The sequence below is a fragment of the Hypanus sabinus genome, chromosome 24 (genome assembly GCF_030144855.1).
Source record: "Hypanus sabinus isolate sHypSab1 chromosome 24, sHypSab1.hap1, whole genome shotgun sequence".
NCBI classification, from domain to species: Eukaryota; Metazoa; Chordata; class Chondrichthyes; order Myliobatiformes; family Dasyatidae; genus Hypanus; species Hypanus sabinus.
Genome location: NC_082729.1, coordinates 388345 through 407973, shown reverse-complemented (window position 1 = coordinate 407973; position 19629 = coordinate 388345). Strand labels below are relative to the sequence as shown.

The 19629-nt window shown below is 41.6% G+C and overlaps 1 protein-coding gene across 5 annotated transcripts in view; it reads right to left on the bottom strand.

The window, feature by feature from the left end:
* The window catches only part of LOC132380377 (importin subunit alpha-7), a 144123-nt gene that overhangs the window by 55332 nt on the left and 69162 nt on the right, over positions 1-19629 (bottom strand). For all 5 annotated transcript variants that reach the window (XR_009507749.1, XM_059949107.1, XM_059949110.1 and 2 more), the window contains 4 exons: positions 13453-13547; positions 8545-8676; positions 6996-7084; positions 6483-6582 (listed from right to left, as the gene is read on the bottom strand). Coding sequence is in view for 4 of the 5 variants with exons in the window: in XM_059949107.1 (XP_059805090.1) it covers positions 6483-6582; positions 6996-7084; positions 8545-8676; positions 13453-13547 (416 nt within the window). In the remaining variant the exon portion in view is untranslated. The remainder of the gene's footprint in view (positions 1-6482; positions 6583-6995; positions 7085-8544; positions 8677-13452; positions 13548-19629) is intronic.

The window sequence follows — 19629 nt, the reverse complement described above, 5'->3', positions numbered from 1 at the left end:
CTTTAGTTTTTTGGTCGTTTTGTCTGGTGGATTTGGATCTCCTTTCCGGGGAACTCGCTAAGACGGTAGCGCGATATTAATACGCAGCAGCCTCTCCAGACTCTGGACTGGGGATTGCCAAACGTTATGTGGATTTTCTGGTGTAGTCTGTTTTGTCATATGCTTTTGTGATATCATTCTGGAGGAACATTGTCTCATTTTTTAAACTGCATTGCATTTGCGGTTTTTAAATGGCAAATAAACTGAATCTGAATCTGAGTAATTTGGAACAATTTGATTCATACTGGGAAAATGGTTTAACTACATAACACCTCATAGGCCTGATTTTATTCTCACAAGTCAATGAATATGTTGTAAAAAAATCACTCCCTACTTTGTACATAGTTTTCTTATTTCAATTGTTCTTTCCCTCCTCTTCTTTCTATGTGTATACCCCAGATAATTATTATGTGGACATTTGTGACAAATATGATTATATGTACAGTATCTGAAATACGTCTTATGGAAATGTTTGATGATAAACTTCAATAAAAATAAATTATAAAATAAAAGAATATGTACAGTACATCTCAAAGAGAAATAAGTATTTTAAAGGCAAGATGACGTAATCATGGCTAACAAGGAAGTCAAAGCCAACAAAGAAGCCAAAGAGAGGGCATATTATGGAGCAAAAATTAGTGGGCAGTTAAAGGATTGGGAAGATTTTAAATACCATCAGAAGACAACTAAAAAGTCATCAAGAAGGCTCGTATTCTACATGGAGGTTGGTGACCAGTGATGTACCAAAGGGATCTGTTCTGGAACCCCTCCTCTTTGTGATTTTTATAAATGACCTGGATGAGGAAATAGAAGGGTGGGTTAGTAAGTTTGCTGAAGACACAAAAGTTGGGGGCATTGTGAATAGTGTGGAGGGTTGTAAGAGATTACAGTACAACATTGATAGGATGCAGAACTGGGCTAAGATGTGGCAAATGGACTTCAACCTAGATAAGTGTGAAATGGTTCATTTTATTAGGACAAATTTGAAGACAGAATATAATATTAATGGTAAGAATCTTGGCAGCATGGAGGATCAGCGAGATCTTGGGGTCCACGTCCATAGGGCACTCAAAGCTGCTGCATATGGTGTGTTGGCCTTTGTCAACCTTGGGACTGAGTTGAAGATCTATGAGGTAATGTAACAGCTATACAAGACCTTAGTTAGACCCCACTTGGAGTACTGTGTTTAGTCCTGGTCACTTCATTACAGGAAGGATGTGGATACTGAAGACGGAGTTGAGTGATAATAGCGCTAAACAGCGACTCCTTTGCTTGCATCTTTGGAAACAGCTTTATTTCTATCTTTGATATCTCTTTTTTCCTTTCCAAGGTTCTTTTGAAGGCCCTGACCTGGAGTTACAGTCTGACTTCAGTTCTTTGCGGGAATGGGACCCGCTCTCACAGTCTCACGACTGGCTGCTTTTCGATATGCCAAGGACGCAGCCTAGAAGGCTAGCATGTCTTCAGAGTGCTGGATTTTCATGACTCTGGGCGGATTCAGGGCTGGTGCTGCCGTCGCCGACTGATGCGTTGCACGAGAACAATGTAGATCAGAAGCAGTGGGCTTGCTGTTGGCTGTGTGCCCAGTGGTACAGAGCTCAGAAAAAGCAATGCAACAGACTTAACACTATAAATCAGCGCGTTGTTTTGTTATGTCTGCCCTTTCACTGTGAAATGGGGACACTTCTTTTTCCCTTATTAGGGAGAGAGAGAGAGAGAGAGAGAGAGAGAGAGCCTGAGGTATGTCAAATACAGGGTGAACGAGTAGTATCTATAAGTCTGTGCCTTTATTGATGCTTTGCAGCACAATTGAGCGCTTGGTGGAGGATGCCGATGCTTTTTTTGCTGGTGGGAGGGGTTGTTGCCTTGCTGCTGCTTGTGCATGGGAAGGGGGAATGGGGGGTGTTTGGGATTCTAACATTTAATTGTCATTCATTCTTTGGGGCACTCCTCTGTTTTCATGGATGTTTGTGAAGAAAAAGAATTTCAGGATGTATATTGTATACATTTCTCTGACATTAAGTGTACCTATTGAATCTATTGACCTATTGGATACTATAGAGAGTGCAGAGGAGATTTTCAAGGATGTTGCCTGGATTGGGGAGCATGCCTTATGACAATAGTTTGAGTGAACTTGGCCTTTTCTCTTTGGAGCAACAGAGGATGAGAGGTGACCTGATAGAGGTGTATAAAATGATGAGAGGCATTGATAGTGTGGATAACCAGAGGCATTTTCTCAGGGCCGAAATGCCCAACACAAGGGGGCATAGCTTTAAGGTGCTTGGAAGTAGGTACAAGGAGGAAATCAAAGATAAGTTTTTCACAAAGTGGTGGGTGCATGGAATGCACTGCCAGCGAACATGATAGAGGCAAATACAATAGGGTCTTTTAAGAGACTCTTATAAACCCCATTTCCAGAAAAGTTGGGATATTTTCCAAAATGCAATAAAAACAAAAAACTGTGATATGTTAATTCACGTGAACTTTTATTTAACTGACAAAAGTACAAAGAAAAGATTGTCAATAGTTTTACTGACCAACTTAATTGTATTTTGTAAATATACACAAGTTTAGAATTTGATGGCTGCAACACACTCAACAAAAGTTGGGACAGAGTTAAAATAAGATTGAAAAGTGCACAGAATATTCAAGTAACACCGGTTTGGAAGACTCCACATTAAGTATGGTAGCAGGTGAGGTATCATGACTGGGTATAAAAGTAGCGTCCATCAAAGGCTCAGTCTTTGCAAGCAAGGATGGATCGTGGCTCACCCCTTTGTGCCAAAATTCATGAGAGAATTGTTAGTCAGTTCAAAAGGAACATTTCCCAACGCAAGATTGCAGAGAATTTAGGTCTTTCAACATCTACAGTATATAATATTGTGAAAAGATTCAGAGAATTCAGAGACATCTCAGTGCGTAAAGGGCAAGGTCGGAAACCACTGTTGAATGCGTGTGATCTTCGAGCCCTCAGGCAGCACTGCCTAAGAAACTGTCATGCTACTGTGACAATTATAGCCACCTGGGCTCGGGAGTACTTTGGAAAACCATTGTCACTTAACACAGTCCGTCGCTGCATCCAGAAATGCAACTTGAAATTGTATTACGCAAGGAGGAAGCCATACATCAACTCTATGCAGAAATGGTGGCGAGTTCTCTGGGCCTGAGCTCATCTCAGATGGAACCGTGTGCTGTGGTCAGATGAGTCCACATTTCAGCTAGTTTTCGGGAAAAACGGGCGTCGAGTTCTCTGTGCCAAAGGTGAAAACGACCAACCTGATTGTTATCAGCGAAAGGTGCAAAAGCCAGCATCTGTGATGGTATGGGGGTGCATCAGTGCCCACGGCATGGGTGAGTTGCATGTATGTGAAGGTACCATTGACTCTGAGGCATATATTAGGATTTTAGAGAGACATATGTTGCCATCAAGGCGACGTCTCTTCCCGGGACGTCCATGCTTATTTCAGCAGGACAATGCCAGACCACATTCTGCACGGGCTACAACAGCGTGGCTTTGTAGACACAGAGTGCGTGTGCTTGACTGGCCTGCTGCCAGTCCAGATCTGTCTCCTATTGAAAATGTATGGCGCGTCATGAAGAGGAGAATCAGACAATGGAGACCACGGACTGTTGAGCAGCTGAAGTCTTATATCAAGCAAGAATGGACAAAATTTCCAATTGCAAATCTACTACAATTAGTATCCTCAGTTCCAAAACGATTAAAAAGTATTACCAAAAGGAAAGGTGATGTAACGCAATAGTAAACATGCCTCTGTCCCAACTTTTGTTGAGTGTGTTGCAACCATCAAATTCTAAATTTGTGCATATTTACAAAATACAATTAAGTTGGTCAGTAAAACTATTGAAAATCTTTTCTTTGTACTTTTGTCAGTTAAATAAAGGTTCACGTGAATTAACATATCACAGATTTTTGTTTTTATTGCATTTTGGAAAATATCCCAACTTTTCTGGAAATGGGGTTTGTAGATAGGTACATACAGCTTAGAAAAATAGAGGGCTATGTGGTAGGGAAATTCTGAGCAGTTTCGAGAGTAGGTTACATGGTTGACACATTATGGGCCGAAAGGCCTGTAATGTGCTGTAGATTTCTATGTTTCTAGGTAAAGATGGAACATGAAAATAAGCTAGACAATAATATTAAAGAGGATACCAAAAATTTCTTTAGGTATGTAAAGTGTAAAAGAGAGGCAAAAGTGGATATTGGACCGCTGGAAAACAATGCTGAAGAGATAGTATCGGGGGACAAGGAAATGGCAGATGGACTGAATAAGTATTTTGCATGAGTCTTCACTGTGGAAGAAAGTAGCAGTATGGTGGAAAGTTGCAGTTGTCAGGGGGGCATGAAGTGTGTGAAGTTACCATCACTAGAGAGACAGATCTTGGGAAACGGTAATATCTGAAGGTACATAAGTCACCTGGACCAAATGGTGCACAGCCCAGAGTTTTCTGAAAAAGGTGGCTGAAGAAATTGTGGAGTTATTAGTAGTTATCTTTCAAGAATCACCAGATTCTGAAATGATTCTGGAAGACTGGAAAATTACAAATGTCACTCTGTCTTTCAAGAAAGGAGAGAAACAGAAGAAATTAATCTGACGTCAGTGGTTGGGAAGATGTTGGAGTTGATTGTTAAGGATGGGGTTTCTGGGTACTTAGAGGCACATGATAAAATAAGCCATAGTCAGGATGGTTTCCTCAAGGGAAATCTTGCCTGACAAAGAATTCTTGGAATTCTTTGAAGAAATAACAAGCAGGATAAACAAAGGAGAATCAGTTGATGTTGTATACTTGAATTTTCAGAACGTCTTTGACAAGGTGCCACACATGAAGCTGCTTAACAAGCTATGAGCCTATTGTATTAAAAGAAAGATTCCAGCATTAATAAAGCAATGGCTGATTAGCACGAGGCAAACAGTGGTTGGCTGTCAGTGACTAGTGGTGTTCCACAGGGGTTAGTGTTGGGGCTGATTCTTTTTACATTATACGTCAATGATTTGAATGATGGAATGGATTGCTTTGTTGCAATGTTTGCAAACAATCTAAAAGATAGGTGGAGGGGCAGGTAGTCTTGAGGAATTAGAGAGTCTACAGAAGGACTTAGACAGATTAGGAGAATGGGCAAAGAAGTGGCAAATGGAATACAGTGTCAGAAAGTGTATGATCATGTGCTTTGGTAGAAGAAATGAAAGTTTGACTCCGAACGCCATTAGATTTGGGAGTCCTTGAGCAGTATTCCCGAAAGGTTAATTAGCAGGTTCATTCTGTGGTAAGGAAATCAAATGCAATGTTAGCATTCATTTCATTTCTAGAGAACTAGAATATAAAAACAAGGATGCAATGATGAGAGTTTATAAAGCACTGGTGAGGCCTCACTTGAAGTACTGTGAATAGTTTTGGGCTCCTTATCTTAGAAAGGATGTGCTGAAACTGAAGAGTGTTCAAAGGAGGTTCACAAAAATGACTCCAGGATTAAATGGCTTATCATATGAAGACCAATTGATGGCTCTGGCCCTGTATTCACTGGAATTCAGAAGAATGATGGGTGTCCTCATTGAAACCTAGTGAATGGTGATAGGCCTTGATAGAGTGGATGTGGAAAGGATGATTCCTATGGTGGGAGTGTCTAAGACTAGAGGACACAGCCTCAGAATTGAGGGGCGTCCTTTTAGAATGGAGATGAGGAAGAATTTCTTTAGCTAGAGAGTAGTGAATCTGTGTATTTCATTACCACATGCAGCTGCAGAGGCAGAGGTTGATTGACTCATAATTGGTTAGGGCACGAAGGGATATTGCGGGAAGGCAGGAAACTGGGGATGACAGAGAAATGGATCAACCATGATGAAATGGCAGAGCAGACTCAATGGGCCAAATGGCTGGATTCTGCCCCTAAATCCTATGGTCTCATGTTGGTGAGTATTAGGTGTAGTCTGGTTGCCTCACTATAGTGAGGATGAAATTAAACTACAAAGGGTGCAGAAAAGATTCAGAAGGATGTTACGGGCATTGGGCAGCTTGAGTTATAAGGAGAGACCAGACAGGCTTTCTCCCAGGTGCACAGGAGGGTGAAGAATTAACTTCGAACCAGAAGCACAGGTAAGGTGGATGGTCACAGTCATTTTCCCAGGGCAGGGTTGAAAAGAGGTTGAAAAAGAACCTGGGGACAAGATATTCACCTGATGGATGGTGAGTAAATGGAATGAGTTGCCAGAGGAAGTTGTGGAAATGAATACAATTACAATGTTTAAAGGATGCTGGACAGAAACATCAATAGGGAAGGTTTAAAGAGGGCTATGGGCCAAACAAAGGAAATGGGACAAGTATGGATGAGTTGACCCAAAGGACTGGTTTCTAAACTGTATAACTTTATCAGTTTATTCAAGTTAAAAGTCATGTGACAAAAATATATTTTAAAACAGGATATTTACCTTCTCAAAATCAGGTGGTGGATTTTTCCCTCTGCACAAATTAGACAGTGCCCAGACAGCATTTCTTGTCATTGTGAGTCTGTTAGATTTTATCAATAACCTAGAAAGAGAAATAAAACACACAACACAGGAGCTTGCAGCTATTATAATAATAGATTACTATGAGAAAATGGCTTGTTGTAAACAAGAATGTATTCACGTTTCAGATGCACAAAGTTTCTCAAATGCACAAAGTTTCGTCATAAAATAATCCCACCCACATTCATACAAATACTTCAGTGTTCTTAACCCCTTTCCATAAATTCTAATACAGCTCAAATCCTTGCCAAGCAAAAGAAAATCAAATTTACGACTGTTAATGCATAAACAATTGGATTATAAATTACAATTCAATACTTATACTGTACATTTTGCTATGAAACTCATTGACCTGAAGAGAACCAACTTCACTTTTCCCTGTCTAAGTGGTAAATAAATTAATTGTGAAAAGCTGTGACAAATACAAATACTTACTGTAACAAAGGTGAAAGGGTGCCACAGTGAAGTACAAAGTCCCTGCATACTGCACTATCACCTGCAATGTTTCCCAAGGCCCACACTGCCTACGAGACAAATACAAACTTTAAACCATTAGCTATACATACGTTTTATTAAATATCAGTCACATTTGAGAAAGCAGAACATTGGCCAGTTGTCTTATTGTAAATATAAAGAATTGAAAGAAATATCTAAAACCGACCAATATTCCACCAGTTTCTGGGTTCCACAATTTGGAAAGATTATCAAGGCATCAGAGCATAAAAGAAAATTTCAGGAATGTTAGAACTTCATTTAAGTGAAAAGACAAGAGGACCCAGAATTAAAAACAGAAAATGCTGTAAATACTCAACAGGCCGGGTAGCATCAGTGGAAAGGGAAATGAAGAAATGTTTCAGGAAAAGTACAAACACAATCAGTCTGGTTGGTGCAGAAATGGATAGAACTAAAGGAATATCTAGAACAGAATGGAAGCTAAGGTCTTGGGGGTGATCTGAGCTGCCTAGTTATGAAGAGACAGAGAAAATAAAGAAAGGTGCATCCTAAAGCTGTGAAATTCAGGACAAACTTTTGTTGAGAGCTGGAACCAGAAGGATAATTTAATTTTTTCTATTCATTTAAGGGATGTGGCCTTAGAAGGCATGGTCACATCTCATTGTCCAGGTGTGCATTCTTATGCCCCCTATTTAAGAAAGGATACACTGACATTGGAGAGGGTTCAGAGGAGGTTCACGAGAATGATTCAGGGAATGAAAGGCTGATCATACAAGGAGTTACTGGTGGCTCTGGGCTTGTACTTGCTGGAGTTTAGATATTGAAATCTATTAAATGTTGAAAGGCCTAGATAGAGTGGATGTAGAGAGGATGCTTTCTATAATGGGGGGAGTCTAGGACCAGAGGGCACAGAGACTCAGAATAGAGGGAAGGTGATAAGGAGGAATTTCTTTGGCTAGAGGGTGGTGAATCTTTGGAATTCATTGCCCCAGAAGGCTGTGGGGGCCAAGTCATTGGGTATATTCGAGGCACAAATTGATATCTTCTTGATTAATCAAGGTGTGAAAGGTTACAGGGAGAAAAGGGGAGAATGGGGTTGAAATGGATCAACCATAATGAAATGGTGGGCAGACTTGATGGCCAAATGGCCTAACTTTGCTCCTACATTTTATGGTCTTATTCAGGCAAACAGAATCAGTGTAAATAGGGAAATAGATCATAGTGGGCCAAGGGTCAAATGTCAGTGCTATACATCTCTGAATCTACAACTCCATAGACCTAACAGACTAACATTTTCTAGCAATAACAAAATAACCCATAGCAAGGAGCAATAGTCAAAAAGATTGGCCATAAGAGATCCAATAGCAAATTTCAAAAAGAAAACAGACATATATGCTTCAAAAGGAAAATGAAAGTCAATAGAAACAACTATCTGTGCAGCACTTTCAAAGAGCTGTCATGGACACTGACAAAAAATAGTGTTTGGTGTTGCAGTACAAAACTTCAATTAAAATGGAATGTGGCATCTTACCTGTTCTTGAACATCTTCAAACTCAGAGTTTAGCAGCTCGATAAAAATAGGAACAGCACCAGCCTCTATGACCACTTTTGTCTGGAGAGATGTACCTGAAGCTATATTTGTCAAAGCCCAGGCTGCTTCAAACTTGAAAAAAAAGAGAAGTGTAAGGTAATATTTGGAATTTAACATTAGCTAAACCTGAGTTATCTATACAGATTTTGAGCTGCAGCTGTCCTAGCAAAACAGCCTGTACGAGTATTAACCTTCACCAGTATTAATCTGCAAATCAAAACACATTGCATGACTTACCTCCAGCTTCTAAAGTAATTCTGTAGAGAGAACAGAACTGCACACACTATGCTCAAATATCCACATTAGTAAACTCAAAATGAGGTTCTTCTAATTACGAAGTAAACTGTGTCAGTTCAGGCACGTTCAATTCTTCCCATTACTCCTCCCCATCCCATTCCAACCCAATCCAGAGAGACATAGCAGCCCCCTTCTTAAAAAGAAATTTACCAGTCACGGAACTGGAATGAATTTTCACAAAATCACAAATTCAAAAAAACAAATCAAAGACCCTTTTTTATATATATAAAATATATGAGGGGTGATTGATAAGTTTGTGGCCTAAGGTAGGAGTCAAGTTTAGAAAACCTAGCACATTGATTTTTCCTACATTTACACATTTAGTCCCGCAATTGTGGAGCATACAGATCCCTTCTTTGTAGAAGTAGGTGTCTTGGACCTCCAGAAGAGGTTCACAGCATGGGGTGATTGATAATTTTGTGGCCTAAGGTGGAAGGAGATGAGTTATTAATTTCAAACTTTCTGCACTTTCACTCAAAGAGTTGAACTGCACAAGCATGTAACAAGAGCTGTATAACTCATCTCCTTCTAACCGAGGCCACGAACTTATCAATCACCCCTGCTGTAGACCACCTGGAGGTCCAAGACACTCTTGTTACAAGCACGTGCAGTTCAACTCTTTGAGTGATAATGCAGAAAGTTTGAAGTTAATACTCAAACAACACACACAAAATGCTGGTGGAACACAGCAGGCCAGGCAGCATCTATAAGGATTTGTCTATCCATGGCCTCCTCTACTGTCAAGATGAGGCCACACTCAGGTTGGAGGAACAACACCTTATATACTGGCTGAGTAGCCTCCAACCTGATGGCATGAACATTGACTTCTCTAACTTCTGTTAATTCCCCTCCTTCCCTTCTTACCCCATCCCTGACATATTTAGTTGTTTGTTTGCTTGTTTTTCTCTCTTTGCCCATCACTCTGCCTGTTCTCCATCCCTCTCCACCTTTCTTTCTCCCGAGGCCTCCCGTCCCATGATCCTTTCCCTTCTCCAGCTTTGTATCACTTTCGCCAATCAACTTTCCAGCTCTTAGCTTCATCCCACCCCCTCCGGTCATCTCCTATCATTTCGCATTTCCCCCTCCCCCACTACTTTCAAATCACTTACTATCTTTCCTTTCAGTTAGTCCTGACGAAGGGTCTTGGCCCAAAACATCGACAGTGCTTCCTTATAGATGCTGCCTAGCCTGTTGTGTTCCACCAACATTTTGTGTGTGTTGTTTGAATTTCCAGCATCTGTAGATTTCCTCGTGTTTGCAAGTTAATAACTCATCTCCTTCTACCGTAGGCCATGAAATTATCAATCACCCCTGCTGTGGACCACTTCTACAAAGAAGGGATCCATATGCTCCACGACCGTTGGACGAAGTATGTACATGCAGGACGGGACTATGTTGAAAAATAAATGCACTAGGTTTTCTAAAATTGATTCCTTTTATCTTTGGCAACAAACTTATCAATCACCTTTCGTAGTTTCAAAGTTACCCAGACCTGAATACAATAAATGCACAAAGCCTGAACGTGCATCTTGGTTGGCATGGACAAGTATGGGCTGAAGGACCTCTTTTCACACTTGCAACTCTGTAACTTGCGTGTCAGAAGGAAAATGTCAAGACAATTATGGAGGATTTTAATATGAAAGTGGACTGGGAAAGTCAAGAAGGTACTGGATCTCAGGAGAGGGAGTTTGTAGAATGTTTTGGATTGGGTGCTGGGTAATGAACCTGAGGCAATTAGGGAGCTACAGGTAATGGAACCCATGGGAAGTAGTGATCATAATATGATTGAGTTCAGTTTCAAATTTGAAAAGGAGAAGCTGGTATCAGGTGTATTGATATTTCAGTGGAACAAAGGAAATTACAGTGGTATGAGAAAGGAACTGGTCCAAGTTGATTGGAAAAGTAAGCTCGATAGAGGGACGGTAGAGCAGAATTGGATGAAATTCCTACAAGAAATAAGGAAAGTGCAGGAAAAATATATTCCAAGAAAAAAGAAAATGGGTAACATGGATGTTATTGACATGGGTAGACATAGGACCAATTGAAAATAATGCTGGAGGAATTATAATGGATAAGAAAGAGATGGCAGAAGAACTAAATGAGTATTTTGCATCAGTCTTCAAAGTGGAAGACATTAGCAACATACCTGATAGCCAGAGGTCTCAGGGAATAGAATTAGGTACAGTCAAGATTACTAGAGAGAAAGTGCTTGGGAAGCTAACTGGATTAAGGATAGATGAGTCTCCTGGAACACCTGGACCAGATGAGGTGCACCCACAGGTTCTGAAGGAGACGGCTTTGGAGATTGTGGAGGCATTGGAAATGATCTTCCGGGAATCAACAGACTCTGGTATGGTTCCAGAGGACTGGAAGGTCGCAAATGTAGTTCCGCTGTTTAAGAAAGGAGGGAGGCAGCAAAAAGAAAATTGCAGACCTATTAGTCTGACATCGGTAGTTGGAAAGTTATTGGAGTCAATCCTCAAGGACAAGGTCATGAAATACCTCGAGGTGCATGACAAGATAGGACCAAGCCAGCACGGTTTCATGAAGGTAAGATACTACCTCACCAACCTATTGGAATTTATTGAGGTAATCTCAAATAAGATTGACAAAGGAGAGGCTGTGGATGTTGTGTATTTGGATTTTCAAAAGGTCTCCGATAAGGTTCCGCATAAGGGGCTGCTTAATAAGATGACAGCCCATTGAATTACAGGAAAGATACTGGAATGGGTGGGGCATTGGCTGATAGGCAGAAAGTAAAGGGTGGGAATAAAGGGATCCTATTCTGGTTGGTTGCCAGTTACTAGTGGCGTTCCACAGGGTTCGGTGTTGGGGCCGCTTCTTTTTACACTGTATATCGATGATTTAGATTATGGATTAAATGGTTTTGTGGCTAAGTTTGCAGATGACACCAAACTAGGTGGAGGAGCAGGAAGTGTTGAAGAAACGGAAAGGTTGCAGAGAGACTTGGTCAGTTTAGGAGAGTGGGCAAAGAAATGGCAGATACAATGTTGAGAAATGTACGGTTGTACATTTTGGAAGAAGAAATAATTGGGCAGATTATTATTAAGATGGGGAGAAAATTCAAAAATTGGAAGTGCAAAGGGACTTGGGGGTCCTCGTGCAGGATACCCTAAAGCTTAATCACCAGGTTGGATCGGCAGTAAGGAAAGCGAATGTTATGTTGGCATTCATTTCAAGAGGAATAGTGTGTAAGAGTAAGGAGGTGTTGATGAGGCTCTATGGGGCACTGGTAATACCTCATTTGGAATACTGTGTGCAGTTTTGGGCCTCTTATCTTAGAAGGGATGTACTGATGTTGGAGAGAATTCAGAGAAGATTTACGAGGATGATTCCTGGAATGCAGGGGCTAACATATGAGGAGCATTTGTCAGCTCCTGGACTGTATTCATTAGAGTATAGAAGAATGAGAGGGGATCTCATGAAACATTTCAAATGTTGAAAGGGTTGGACAGAGTAGATGTGGAAAGGCTGTTTCTCTTGGTGGGTCAGTCCAGGACAGGAGGCCACAGTCTTAGAATTAGAGGGTACCCATTTAAAACAGAGGAGAAATTCTTTTAGCCAGAGGGTCATGGATTTATGGAATTCGTTGCCACATACAGCTGTGGAGGCCCGATCATTGAGGGTGTTTAAGGAGATTGATAGGTATCTAATTAGTCAGGATATCAAGGGATATGGGGAAAAAGCCAGAAATTGGAACTAGATGGGAGAATAGTTTAGCTCATGGTGGAGTGGCAGAGCAGACTCGACGGGCCAAATGGCTTACTTCTGCTCCTTTGTCTTGTCTCTATGACAGAGTGTCTGTAATTCGAGGGTATATGTTTGGGGTGAGAGGGCAAAGGGATCTGAAGTTGAATGGAATCTGAGATGTATTGTCTGATCAGTGGTGGTGAGATGAAATCTCATATTTAGGAATAATCCGATAGGTTCTTGAATCGCTAAGGCACAGACGCTACAGGCATGCTGGTAGATGGCACTAGCATGTACAAAGAACCAAAGGATTTGTTTTGTGCCATGTGAATCTACATTTTATTTAAGCTAGAGAACATTTCTTCTGCCTCTTTCTATCATTCAAATTAATTCACTAAATATGTTTATGTAGAAACTCAAGTCAAGGTTTTAAACAATAATTTTACAATTCTTGGCTCTTACTAAATTAAGTGGCAGCTTTGAACTCTCAAGGCTATTCTACAATTTACACAAAATGCTAGGAATCTCAGCAGTTCAGGCAGGATCAATGAAGGCCCTTCATCATGATTGTATGAAGGGTGGCAGGCCAAGATATCAACTGTTCATTTCCCTCTATAGATGCTGCCTGACCTGATTAGTTCCCCAGGTCATTCAAGATTTCCAGCATCTGAGAACCCCATGTGTCTCTGTTCTACAATTCAAATGCACAATTACTAATCTGCATCACCCAACTTTGGGCAGTGAAGTATATTAAACTGAGCAATAAGACACTTTCCCTCTTACCATTGACTCTGAGCATCAAATATCTTGTGAAATCAAGTGGGGGATTATAAATTTTACCTGTAGTGTGTAATTGTCATTTCTTTTCAAAAATTCTACAAATCTTTCCACAACACCAGATGTGTTGATTACTTCATCAATGGGGGGATTTGGCTCTAGAAAGAAAACACAAGATTGAATGAAATATTAAATGTGTCTCGTGTCTCTTGCCCATGTATTAACTTGCAATGGTGAACAAGATTAAGATAAATCTGAAGGCATACAAGGAATGATGAAAAACCAGAAAAAGAGAAGACTCCACTGGGGACAATGTGTGCACGGAGTCAGATGGCATAGGTGAGCTCCTAAATGAACACTTCTCACTGACATCCACAAAGGAAAATGACTTTGCCCTTGTGGATTCAGCAAAGGAGAAGGTGAAATTCCAGTTGAAGTCTTGATAAATAACAAAGAGGTACCTGATTTCTTAGCGAGCACAAAAGTGGATAAATCCTCAGGGCTGGATGAGATTTCCCCCAGGTTACTATAGAGGGCAAGGAAAGAAATTGTCGGGACTCTGACTGATATTTTTAAATCTTCATTGGCCACAATGAATGGAGGACTGTAAATAATATCTTTCTTTTCAAGGAAGGCCATAAGGAAAAGCCTGACAATTACAGATCTGTAAGGCTTACATTAGTTGTACGGAAATTAATAGAAAACATTTCTGAGTGCATGGATTAAAGACCACATTGAAAGGCAAAAGCTAATCAGATTGCCAGCATGGTTTTGACAAAGGAAGATGCTGTCTGATCAACTTGAGTATATTTTTAAACACAGGAGATTCTACAGATGCTGGAAATCCTGAGCAATATGTTGTAAGTCACACAGCATCTATGGGAAGGAATAAACAGTCAGCATTTTGGGCTGAGACCCTCCATCAGGACTAGAAAGGAAGGAGGATGAGCCAGAAAAAGAACTGGAGGGGGATGAAGTGGGAAAGAGTACAAGCTGGCAGGTAAGAGGTGAAATCATTTAGGAGGGAATGTGGATGAAGAAAGAAGTTGGGAGATGATAAGTGGAAGAAATCTGATAACACAGTGGATGATTCCCCTGCTTACATGTTGGTCCTTGGTCCCCTCTATTACTATGATGAGGTCATACTTAAGCCAGAGGTGCAACCCTTGATATTCAGTCTGGGTAACCTCCAATCAAATGGCATAAACATCTATATCTCATACTTCCAGTAATTTCTCCCCCTTCATCCTTCTCTCTTTTTCCATTCCCCATTCTGCTTCTCCTCTCACCCCTGCCTTCTACTCACCTGTCCATGACCTCCCTCTGGTGGCCCTCCTCCCTCTCTTTCTTCCTTGGGCCACTGTCCTCTACTATCAGATTCCTCCTTCTTCAGCCCTTCATCTCTTCCACCTATCACCTCCCAGCTCATTACTTCATCCACCCCTCCTCCAAACACACACCTTCCCCTTCAATTAGTCTCACATATCATAAGTTATCTTGTACTCCTTCCTGTCCCCCACCTTCTTATTCAGGATTCTTCCCCCTTCCTTTCCAGTCCTGATGAAGGGCCTTAGCCCCAAACTGTTTAGTTCCCTCTACAGATGCTGCCTGACCTGCTGAGTTCCTCCAGCATTGTGTGTGTGTTGCTCAGGATTTCCAGCATCTGCACTCTCTTGTGTTTGTGCACACAATACTCCAAATTAGGCCTCTCCAATGACTGATACAACTTCAACATAACATCCCAACTGTACTCAATACTTTGATTTAGGAAGGCCAACGTACTAAGAACTCTGTTTACAACCCTATCTACCTGTGGCACTACTTTAAATCTCCTTATTGCTTTCCATTGGCGAAGTATCCAGGCATATTCACTTCACAATCTTTGTCACTTTAAATCAAGTTTCTATTGTGCCCTTTTGTTTCTCTATCTGTACCAAGTGTGATCTCTCTTCCTGCACATGATACACATCTCTCCATTCCCCACATATTCATAAGCCAATCCAAAAGCGTCTTGGACGCTACTGTTGTATTTGCTTCTACAACCACCCCTAGCAGCATGTTCTAGGCACCAACTCTCAGTGTAAAAAATCTTACTCTACACATCACCTTTGAACTCTCCTCTCTCACCTTAAAGCTATGCCCTCCAGTATTTGACACTTCTACCCTGGGAAAAAGATTCATGCCATCTACCATGTTGATGTTGTCTCATAATTTGATAAACTCTATGAGGCCTTCCCTGAGCCTGACACTCATAGTCATAATCATAGAGTCATAGAAGAGTATAGCTTCAGCCCATCTAGTCCATACCAAAACAATTTAAACTGCCTACTCCCATCAACTTGCACTGGGACCTTAGCTTTCCATACCCCTACTATCCATGTACCTATTCAAACTTCTTTTAAACAATTAAATCAAGCTCATATGCACCACACGTTGGCAGCTCGTTCCAGTCTCACTTCTTCTGAGTGAAGAAATTTCCCTCATGCCCCCCTTAAATTTTACACCTTTAACCCTTAATCCATGACCTCCAGTTGTAGTCCAATCCAACCCTAGTGGAAAAAGCTTGCTTGCATTTACCCTATCTATACCCCTCACTATTTTATATATCTCTATCAAATCTCCTCTCAACCTTCTACATTCCAAGGAATAAAGTCCTAACCTACTTAATCTTTCCATATAACATAGGTCCTCCAGACCCGGCATCATCCTTCTAAATTTTCTCTGTATTCTTTCAATCATATTTACAGGAAGGTGACCAAAACTGCACACAATACTCCAAATTGGGCCTTATCAATGTCTTATACAACTTCAACATAATATCTCATATCTAGTACAAAATACTTTGATTTATGAAGGTCAATGTGCTAAAAGCTTTCTTTATGACTCCATCTACCTGTGACACTACTTTCAATGAATTATAGACCTGTATTCCCAGATTCTTTTGTTCTACCATACTCCCTAGTGCCCTACCAATCACTGTGTAAGACCTACCCTAGTTGGTCCTAACCAAGTGCAACACCTCATACTTGTCTGCATTAAATTCTGTATGTCATTTTCAGCCCATTTTTCCAACTGGTCCAGATCCTACTGCAAGCCTCAATAGTCCACAACACACCCAATCTTGGTGTCAACCACAAATTTACTAATCCATTTAACCAAATTATCATCCAGATCATTAATATAGATGACAAACAACAACTGACCAAGCACAGATTCCTGCAGTATTCCACTAGTCACAGGCATCCAGTCAGAGGCAACAATTTACTACCACTCTCTGGCTTCTCCCACAAAGCCAATGCCTAATCCAATCTACTACTTCATATTGATTGCCAAGTGACTGGACCTTCTTGATCAACCTCTCATGCGGGACCTTGTCAAATGCTTTACTAAAGACTATGTAGGCAACATCCACTACCTTGCCTTCATCAATTTTCCTGGTAACTTTCTTGAAAAAAATTATAAGATTGGTTAGACATGACCTACCAAGCATGAAGCCATGCTGACTATCCTGAATCAGTCCATGTCTATCCAAATACTTACATATTCATTCCCTTAGAATACCTTCCAATAACTTTCCCTCTACCGATGTCAGGCTCAGTGGCCTATAATTCTGATCTTCCAGAGGACCAATTTTGTCCCTTGCAATCCTTTTGCTCTTAACATATCTATAGAATGCCTTAGGATTCTCCTTCAACTTGTCTGCTAAAGCAACCTCATGTGCTCTTTGAGCCCTCCTGACCTCTTTCTTAAGTGTACTTCTGTATTTCTCACACTCCATAAGCAGCTCATTTGTTCCTACCTGCCAATACCTGCAATGTAACTCTTTACAATTACAGGACAACATCACCTGACTGTGCAGGTGATGCCTTCCTCCCTGATGCGCTGAATAACTTCTACGCCCTGTTTGAGGCGGAAAATGACGTGGCGGCGAGGAAGTTCACCCCTCCTACAAATGACCAGGTGCTGTGTCTCACCGTGGCCAACGTGAGAAGAACCCTGTGCAGGGTCAACCCACGGAAAGCTGCTGGACCAGATAGCATCCCTGATAGAGTGCTCAGAGGAATTGCAGACCAGCTAGCAGATGTTCTCAATGACATCTTCAACACCTCCCTGAGCAGTGCCACCGTTCCAAAGTGCTTCAAGGCTGCCACCATCGTCCTCGTGCTGAAGAAGTCTTCAGTGTCCTGCCTAAATGACTATCAACCCGTTGCACCTACATCCATCATCATGAAGTGTTTCGAGAGGCTCGTCGTGAGGCATATCAAGACCCTGCTGCCCCCCTCACTGGATCCCCTGCAGTTTGCATACCATCCCAACCGCTCAACAGATGACGCCATTGCCAGCACCCTGCACCTAGACAAAAAAGAGACATATGTTCGGATGCTGTTCATAGACTTCAGTTCAGCATTCAATACAATCATCCCTCAGAAACTGATTGGAAAGCTGAGCCTACTGAGCCTGAACAAAGGAGACCTCAGTCAGTCCAGATTGGGAGCAGCATCTCCAATACCATCACACTGAGCACGAGGGCTCCCCAGGGCTGCATGCTCAGTCCACTGCTGTTCACTCTGCTGACCCACGACTGTACTGCAACACACAGCTCGAACCATATCATCAAGTTCGCCGAATACACTACTGTGGTGGGTGTCATCAGCAAGAACGACGAGTCAACTTACAGAGAGGAGATGCAGCGGCTAAAGGACTGGTGCAGAGTCAACAACCTGTCTTGTAATGTGAACAAAACAAACGAGATGGTTGTTGACTTCAGGAGGGCACTGAGCGACCACTCCCCGCTGAACATCGACGGCTCCTCGCTAGAGATAATAGTGCCAAATTTCTTGGTGTTCACCTGACGGAGAATCTCACCTGGTCCCTCAACACCAGCTCCAAAGCAAAGAAAGCCCAGCAGCGTCCCTACTTTCTGCAAAGGCTGAGGAAAGTCCATCTCCCATCCTCATCACATTCTACAGGGGTTGTATTGAGAGCATCCTGAGCAGCTGCATCACTGCCTGGTTCAGAAATTGCACCATCACAAGACACTGCAGTGGAAAGTGAGGTCAGCTGAGAAGATCATCGGGCCTCTCTTCCCGCCATCACGGACACTTACACTACACGCTGCATCCGCAAAGGAAACAGCATTATGAAGGAACCCATGCATCCCTCATACAATCTCTTCTCCCTCCTGCTGTCTGCAAAAAGGCTCCGAAGCATTCGGGCTCTCACAACCAGACTATGTAACAGTTTCTTCCCCCAAGCTATCAGACTCCTCAATACCCAAAGCTTGGACTGACACCTTGCCCTATTGTCCTGTTTATTATTTATAATAATGCCTGCACTGTCTTTGTGCACTTTATGCAGTCCTGTGTAGGTCTGTAGCCTAGTGTAGTATTTTTTCTTCGTTTTTTTTTACATAGTTCAGTCTAGTTTTTGTACTGTGTCATGTAACACCATGGTCCTGAAACAAGATGTCTAATTTTTACTATGTACAGTATCAGCAGTTATGGTCGAAATGTCAATAAAAGTGACTTGACTTGACTTAATTAGGGCCTCAGTATCTCTTGAAAGCCAAGGTTCCCCACACCTGCTATCTTTACTTCTCATTCTGCCAAGCACATTCAAACCATTGTACTCTTAAAATTTTGCTTTTGAAGGCATCTCACTTATCAAGTAGACCTTTGCCAGAAAACAGCCTGTCCCAATCCACAATTACCAGACAGATCTTTTCATATACCATCAAAACTGGCCTTTCTCCAATTTAGAATCTTGACCCACGGATCAAACCTATCTTTTTTCATATTTACTTTGAAACTATGGGCATTGTGATCATAAGATGCAAATGTTTCCCTCCTCAAACTTCTGTCACTTGCCCTGTCTCATTCCCTAGTAGACGTTCAAGTATCACACATTCTTTCGTTGGGACTTCTACATACTGACCGAGGAAACTTTCCTGAACATATTTGACAGACTCTATCCCATCTGGTCCTTTTGCAGTCTTGGAATCCCAGTCAATATGTGGAAAGTTAAATTCACCTATTATGCAGCCTTATGTTTCTTGCAACAGATTGCGATCACTCCACAGCACAAACCTTCTCCCCCTTCCCTTCTGAGTCAGAGCTGGACTCAATGCTGACCACAGCTTTCCTCTGCTTGCTCACCCCTCCTGACGGTATCCAAAGTGATACACTTGTTGAGGGGGATGGCCACAGGAGCACTATTAGTCCGTGAGCCAGGACCCCAAAT